This window comes from Vollenhovia emeryi, unplaced genomic scaffold, assembly GCF_000949405.1.
Source record: "Vollenhovia emeryi isolate VEMERY1.0 unplaced genomic scaffold, V.emery_V1.0 DF940850.1, whole genome shotgun sequence".
Classification (NCBI taxonomy): Eukaryota; Metazoa; Arthropoda; class Insecta; order Hymenoptera; family Formicidae; genus Vollenhovia; species Vollenhovia emeryi.
This window is the reverse complement of record NW_011965516.1, coordinates 1-6,970: the sequence shown is the minus strand read 5'-3', so window position 1 is coordinate 6,970 and position 6,970 is coordinate 1. Positions and strand designations below refer to the sequence as shown.

The window sequence follows — 6,970 nt, the reverse complement described above, 5'->3', positions numbered from 1 at the left end:
AATTTCCAAGTTATATATTGGATAGCTTTCAATAACATATGTTTTAGAGATTACGTACGAAATATTTCTCTGAAATGTTTTCTAATATTTCTGAAATATTTCTGTTGGGTCCGTTACCTCGGGAAGGTAATCGGAGAGTGATAGGAGACTCAGTGAATACGCGTAGTAAGACGAACTGTGGTTTCTTTAATAAGAAGTCTGGTTCAAGGCCAGAGATACAAGACGTCCGAGCGTGACCGAGTGTGTATAGAGACTACTGCCATGACAGACTGACGCGCCCTCGGTGCGGTGTGACGGTGGCGCCGGGTGGCGTCGGTAACGATACCCAACATCTCCCTCCTTAGGAAGCTACCCCAGGGCATAGCGTTTGGCGGACGGATCCATGATTAGTCTCCTCGGAGCCATCCGATTACGTGTGGGTCTAACCGGTGTCGTCTGGTTTACTGGGGAGTTCGGGCCCTGGATGTCTGAGGTCTGGTCTGCCGGAGTTGCAGCCGGATGCTGATCGATCTCCGCAGCAGGTGGAGGTTCTCTTGGAGGGGTCCCCGGCGTGGGTGACTGAAGGAACATCCAGTCTTTGTTGGAGCCTGTAGGTGTGGTTGACGGGTCGGAACCCCCTTTCCAAATGTGGTTGACGTGGCGGTCAATGATTCGTCCATCGTCGAGACGGATAGAGTAGCGGGTTTTAGACAGAACTCTATGAATGATGCCTTGTTCTTTTTTATCCTTTCGGGAAAGGACTACCACGCGGTCTCCCACTGTTAGATGTCGAGGACGGGCGCCGTGATGCTTCGAGAACTGTTCTGTCATAGCCAGCTGTTTCTTGACAGAGGTGTCAGCTGGAACGGGCTCGAGAGTCTTGGATTTCGGGAGCCATTTAGTGAGCGGACAGTTCATGCGTCGACCGAACATGAGCTCAGCCGGAGACTTCCCCAAGGGTGACTCTGAGCAAGGCGTGTAACGATAACTATGCAAGAAATCGTGTAGCTGCCTTTTCCAATTAGTAGGGTCTTTGGCGATGGCCCTTTTAACCGTGTTCACCATCCTCTCGGCCTGGCCATTGGATTGAGGGTGGTTAACCGCTGCCAGCAGGTGAGAGGTCTGCATTTCCTTACAGAAATCGGCGAACAATTTCGAGGTAAATTGCGTTCCATGGTCCGAGACTAGCACGTCTGGAGGACCGAACTTGGAGAAAAACTCGCGGCACAAATCGACTGTGCGAGCTGCGGCGATCGTGGGAGTGATCGCCACATCTATAAACTTAGAGTAGGCATCTACAAAAATGAGCAGGTATTGTCCATCGATTGGACCTGCGTAGTCGATATGCACCCTTTCCATTGGGCGAGATGGGAGAGGCCATGGTTCCAGTGGTGCTTTCGTTGGGAGTTTCTGATTCAGCGCGCACGAGTCGCACTGACATACAAGGTGTTCTATGTCGTCCGACATCTTTGGCCAATAAACGTATTCTCGAGCTAGCTGTTTAGTTCTTCTGATGCCGGGGTGGCCTTTATGAAGAGCTGCTAGAATTGTAGACTTGAGCGCCTCTGGAATGACCACTCTATCGCCGAAGAGTAGAGTATCGTCGATGATACTGAGATCTTCTGAGCGTCTTCTGAAGTGTTCCAGTGACTCCGAACTTTCCTTTATCTTCCAATCTTTTTGGATAGCTTGGAAGACCAAGCGCAGAAGAGGATCTTCCTTGGTAGCATCTTTTAGTTTGTTACGGAGTCCTTTACCGAAAAAATCAATTGATAGATTTTTCACTTCGAGGATATCAGCTTCCACTGCTTGAATGCTGGCGACTTGAAGTTCTTCTGCGTTGTCACGGCGAAAATCATCAATCAAACGAGATAGGGCGTCTGCCTGGCCAAAGTCTTGAGTGCGTATGTATTCAATATCAAAGTCGTAACCCAATAGTCGCAGTGCCCAACGTTTAAGTCTGGCAGCTGTGGTGGCTTTGAGACCCTTAGTGTTTTCCGTTTGCAATAGAGCGACTAAAGGTTTATGATCGGTTTGGAGTATAAATTTCCTTCCCCAGATGAATTTACGAAATCGTTCGACAGCTGTGACGAGCGCCAAGGCCTCTTTTTCTAACTGGGAGTAATTCCTTTGGGCGTCAGTGAGGCTTTGTGCCATATGATAGACAGCACGCTCATTGCCGTTTGAGTCTCGTTGTAGGACGCCGCCGATTCCGGTGGCGCACGCGTCCGCTGCAACTATCAGCGTCTTCTCGGGGTCGTAATGTTCCAGAAGAAGAGGGCTGAGCATGACCTTTTTGATTTGGTCGAATGCGAGATCATGAGACTGATTCCATGACCATTTGCAGTTTTTGCGCGTAAGATCTTCCAACGGATGTTTCAGTTGATGTAGATGGGGGATGAATTTACCATAATGGTTCACCATGCCTATAAGAAACTCTGAACCTCTGCAACGGAGGTGGGTTTAGGCATGTTTGCGATGGCGGTAGTAGCGTCTGGATCGGGTGATATGCCCTGTGCGTTGATGATCAATCCCAGGTATTTGATTTCTTCCAGTGAGAAGCGGCATTTTTCGGCACTCAGTCTCCATCCTTGATCCTGTAGGCGTTGGAGAGTCTTCCTTAGGCGTTCGTCATGCTCCTGGCGAGTAGAACCTCTGACTATGACGTCATCGATGTAAGTATTCACTCCTTCGAGGCCGGCGAGTGTAGAATCTATAGCCTGTTGGAAATTTGCTGGTGCGGTTTTGATACCAAACGGAAGGCGTTTAAACCTAAAAAGCCCCTTCGGTGTCGTGATAGTTGTGATATCACGATGTTCTTCGTCGATTTCAAGTTGAAAAAAGCATCACTGAGGTCCAGCACGCTGAAAAAACAACTTCCGTTAAGTTTTGCCATGATCCTTTCGACAGTAGGCAAGGGGATGCTTGTTGTCGTGTAGGGCCTGGTTGACACTTGTGGAATAATCCACGCATAGACGGAGTTTACCATTCCGTTTCTTCACGATGACCATAGGCGATGTCCAGTTGGAGATTACCATAGGCTCGATAATGTCGTTTTCTTCGAGTCGTTGTAATTCTTCGGCAAGAAGGCTTTCCATGGCATAGGGGATCTGTCGACATGGAATCTGTCTCGGACGAGCGTCGTCGGAAGTGAAAAACTTTACTTTGAAATTACGACACCTTCCCAATTCTTTGGAGAATAATACCGGGAAGCGTTTGAGGACATTCTCTAAATAAACGTTATGTTGCGATGTGACTTCGTGATTGTCACTGCTCGCGAGCCTAGATGGCTGTTCGCGGGTTGAATTTACGTTTGACGACTTTAGTGATGACTGCGAAGATGCACACTGTAAGTCTGACGCGGGGCTACTCGGACGTAGCTCGGCTAGCGGTACTGTCCACAAGTTGAGACTGTCTATAGCGTTGAGACCGAATAGGTTAACTCCGTTGCGCGACGCGACGTCAATATGTATTTTTCCTTCACGACCGAGTGCCTGGATCGTACACTTGAATCTACCGATTATATCGAGTTCACTCCCGCCCGCGTGTTCGACTAGCGACGGTTTGACTAGCGACGAGAGCTGGCGAACCGATGCGGATCCAATCCTTTTTACCGATTACCGTAACGTCTGAGCCGGTATCGTATTGTAGAGACACTGATTTGCCGAGCAAGAATACGTTCACGTAATGGCGTCTGCGTTTACCGACCGCGGAAAGTGATTGTGATACGACACTTTTAGCTTTCGCGGAAGATTCGGGCTGTTCCTGAGAGGAGCCGTTTGAGCGACATACCTTTGCGATGTGGCCCTTGCCCGAACACTTGTGGCACACTGCTTCGCGGAACGGACACTTTGCTCGTGGATGAGCACCGCCATTGCCCTTTTTAGTTGCGGAAGATGGCTGGGCTTTCGACGTGTCGGCTTCCGGCGGAGACTTCCGTTTGGGCGCCACTTTGCCCTTATTTTTAGAATGCGCAACGTTTAACACTGCCACTTGAGAATGTTTTGTCGGGTTCTCTAGAGTTTTTAGTCCCGAAGCGACGTTAAGGTAAGCTTCGAGCTCAGCGACGACATCCTTGAGAGACGCGGCTTGATTCTTTTCGACGACGCGAAGCGCGATTCTCTTCAATTCGTCGTTATCTGCGGAAAAACAGAACGATTGTAACAGCAGAAGTATGCGGAGATTATCGTCAGTCAGATTGGAACGGTCGAAGTCGGCTGCGTGCCGGTTGATTCGATCTAGATGTTCCGTGATCGGCGTCGATCTATCGTAACGATAATTGAGAATCTCGATGAGACGGCGGGTGAGGGGAATCTTGTCGCGGAAGAGTTCCTTTAGTGTCGTAATGAGAACTTCTGTAGTCATAGACGAGGGGTCCGTAGGTGCGACGTGATCCACGAGCCTATCGAACTCCGCTTGCCCGAGTTTATCCAGGATAAGACGTGTTTGCATTTGAGTCGGCAAGCACGCTGCTTCCGTGACTACGGTGTACTCGTGGCGCAGCAGCCTTCGTGAACGGCTTAGTTTCGTCGCCCGAGCCGTAGTTGTACTTCTCTACGCGCGCACTCAGATGGTTGAACGTTTCCGAGTCGAGTGCGAAGATGCGCGGGATTGAGATGAGGCCTCGGAATCGTCTTTCTGTTTGTTCAGTTGAAGTTGCACGAGGCTTGAGATAGCCGCTGTGAGAGCCTCTAACTGCTTCGTCGCCTCGGCCATGAGAGCGGAATCACTCACCGATTCTCTTTGTTTCGTACGAAGACAAAGTTACTGCCGCAGCGCCAGTTGTTGGGTCCGTTACCTCGGGAAGGTGATCGGAGAGTGATAGGAGACTCAGTGAATACGCGTAGTAAGACGAACTGTGGTTTCTTTAATAAGAAGTCTGGTTCAAGGCCAGAGATACAAGACGTCCGAGCGTGACCGAGTGTGTATAGAGACTACTGCCCTGACAGACTGACGCGCCCTCGGTGCGGTGTGACGGTGGCGCCGGGTGGCGTCGGTAACGATACCCAACAATTTCAGTGAGAAAGATCAGAAATGATTTCGATAAAACGTTTAAAAAATACTTCTGAATGATTTAAATTTTACATTTCAATATTAGTTTCCAAGTTATCTTTCGGAAAGCTTTCTGAAACTTATTTTGCTGTGTGGGTGAGTAGAAGTTGTAACCAACTTCTACTCAGAGGTTACTCTGCGTGCATATCGAGGCACACACGCAATCGGACACAAAACAGTGTGAGTATTTCACTTTTATATCTGAATGCAGGTTATCTGCAAGATACTTAGTTTGTATTTCAGTGCGTCACAGGTAGACAATGTCGAATCATTTTTTGCAACAACGCGATTTGTATATTTTGTGAATCAGCTTGACAGCAGATTAAAAAAATATAAAAGATTCGTTTTTGCAAAATACGTGACTCTGCATTATTTACCTCTCGTGCACTGGTGTATACAAATGTATGTGTATGTACGTATATATTCTTATGTCCATTTCTCTTTATGTTACAGCGGTGGGAGATTTCCAGAGAAATCTTTATTTTATTATTTACATCTGTAATGATGCATGAGATGCAGTTGTAACCTCTGCGCGCATATCGAGGCACACACTCAGTCTGATACGAAACAATGTATTTAACTTTTATAATTTAACATAGTTTATCTGTGAGGGGTCTATATATGTGTATACATGTGCGTGTGTGTACGTAGATACAAATATATACTTTATATATATATTCTTATGTCTATTTCTTTTTATGTTGCAGCAAAGGAAGATTTCTTTTTCCAGCGAAGTCTTTATTTTAATGTTTGCCTCTGTACTGAGTAGAAGTTGGTTACAACCCGTGTGGAAATTTAAGCTTGCATATACAAAGATGCGAGCCAGTTTTCCTAGACGCCTAGCAAGCTCCTGCCTCTATGTGTAAACTTGTGAAATCCAGTGCCTAAATAGGTATATATAGGTATACTATCCAGGCACTGGCTAACATTTTTCATTATTTCCTGGCCGCTGCTGGCTAGGCGGCTGGCCTGTTCCTTAATTATAGATTCTAAATTCTAGTGCCTATGAATTCATAATTAGAACACATTATCAATAGATTTTATAAACAATAATATATTATAACACTAAGACTGTACAGAAAACCAACCAGCTCACAGAGACAAGATATTGCATGTTAAGGCAAAGCTGCCAGTTCTCGCAGGATCAACAGATATTTTAAACGTTCACGCGGTATATTCACGTCGTGCGATATAACATAACATACGATGACAGTATAACATAACATACATAACATATATGCGGTATAATATAACATACAATATCGATAAATACATATCGAGAATATGATGAACGGTAACAGCCCAGCAAACACAAAGTAACAGTTACATAACTGTAAGTTAAAATTTCCTACTCAACAATATAACTATTATATAACACGTGTGTTATGTAACAGTTATATTGTTGAGTAGGAAATTTTAACTTATATGTAGTTATATAACTGTTACTTTGTGTTTGCTGGGAGTTAATGTATATTTATAGCGTATCATGCTTATCAGCTATTAGATGCGATCCTTGCGGCTTAGACCTCGATGCGGTAATTATTGTGCATTTCCAGCTTGATGTCGTACACCAAGTCCAAAATTTTAAGCATGACCGGCTTTTTATGTACGGAAACAGCCTGATTCATCTCTTCTATCTTGAGTCGCGTGTCCGCCTTGATGCACGCGGCCATGTCCTTCTTTGAACCCATGTGTTTGGCCTCAAAGTCGCGGAATTGTTTTTCGCGTTCTTGCCGTGATGACACAAACCCAAAAGTTTGGTTAAAATTATATGTTTGTTAAAAACATATATGCAACTTCGTAAAAAAATTGAACTTCGCGCGGCCGTCGATATGTATCGAGAAAATCTGGACAGCCACTAGCTAGCCAGAAGGTAACCAGAACATAAAGAAGCAAAATTGTCTAGCTTCTGTTTAGAAAAACTAAACTAGGAAAACTG

At 45.9% G+C, this 6,970-nt stretch overlaps 3 protein-coding genes across 3 annotated transcripts; all 3 read right to left on the bottom strand.

Annotated features, from left to right (window-relative positions):
- Window positions 1–348: 348 nt before the first annotated feature.
- Window positions 349–2,403, bottom strand: LOC105555704 (uncharacterized protein K02A2.6-like). Its single transcript, XM_012002743.1, has one exon. The coding sequence runs from the start codon at window positions 2,401–2,403 to the stop codon at window positions 349–351; it is 2,055 nt and encodes a 684-aa protein (XP_011858133.1).
- A 2-nt stretch (window positions 2,404–2,405) lies between these two features.
- Window positions 2,406–4,431, bottom strand: LOC105555703 (uncharacterized protein K02A2.6-like). Its single transcript, XM_012002742.1, has 3 exons — window positions 3,601–4,431; window positions 2,905–3,473; window positions 2,406–2,751 (listed from the first exon to the last, which is right to left on the bottom strand). Exons 1-3 carry the CDS (start codon window positions 4,429–4,431, stop codon window positions 2,406–2,408), a joined length of 1,746 nt encoding a protein of 581 aa, XP_011858132.1.
- A 2,040-nt stretch (window positions 4,432–6,471) lies between these two features.
- On the bottom strand, window positions 6,472–6,916 carry LOC105555702 (V-type proton ATPase subunit G-like). The gene has a single exon (XM_012002741.1). The coding sequence runs from the start codon at window positions 6,720–6,722 to the stop codon at window positions 6,552–6,554; it is 171 nt and encodes a 56-aa protein (XP_011858131.1). The 5' UTR covers window positions 6,723–6,916; the 3' UTR covers window positions 6,472–6,551.
- Between the last annotated feature and the right edge of the window lie 54 nt (window positions 6,917–6,970).

Excerpts from the sequence above, each read along its gene's own strand:
- LOC105555704 (XM_012002743.1), bottom strand. The coding sequence starts at position 2,403 with ATGGTGAACCATTATGGTAAATTCATCCCCCATCTACATCAACTGAAA.
- LOC105555703 (XM_012002742.1), bottom strand. The coding sequence starts at position 4,431 with ATGCAAACACGTCTTATCCTGGATAAACTCGGGCAAGCGGAGTTCGAT. Across the intron at positions 3,474-3,600 it reads ATACCGGCTCAGACGTTACG|GCACTCGGTCGTGAAGGAAA; the intron begins GTAATCGGTAAA and ends TGTACGATCCAG. Across the intron at positions 2,752-2,904 it reads CAGGCCCTACACGACAACAA|GTTTAAACGCCTTCCGTTTG; the intron begins GCATCCCCTTGC and ends GGGGCTTTTTAG.
- LOC105555702 (XM_012002741.1), bottom strand. The coding sequence starts at position 6,722 with ATGGGTTCAAAGAAGGACATGGCCGCGTGCATCAAGGCGGACACGCGA.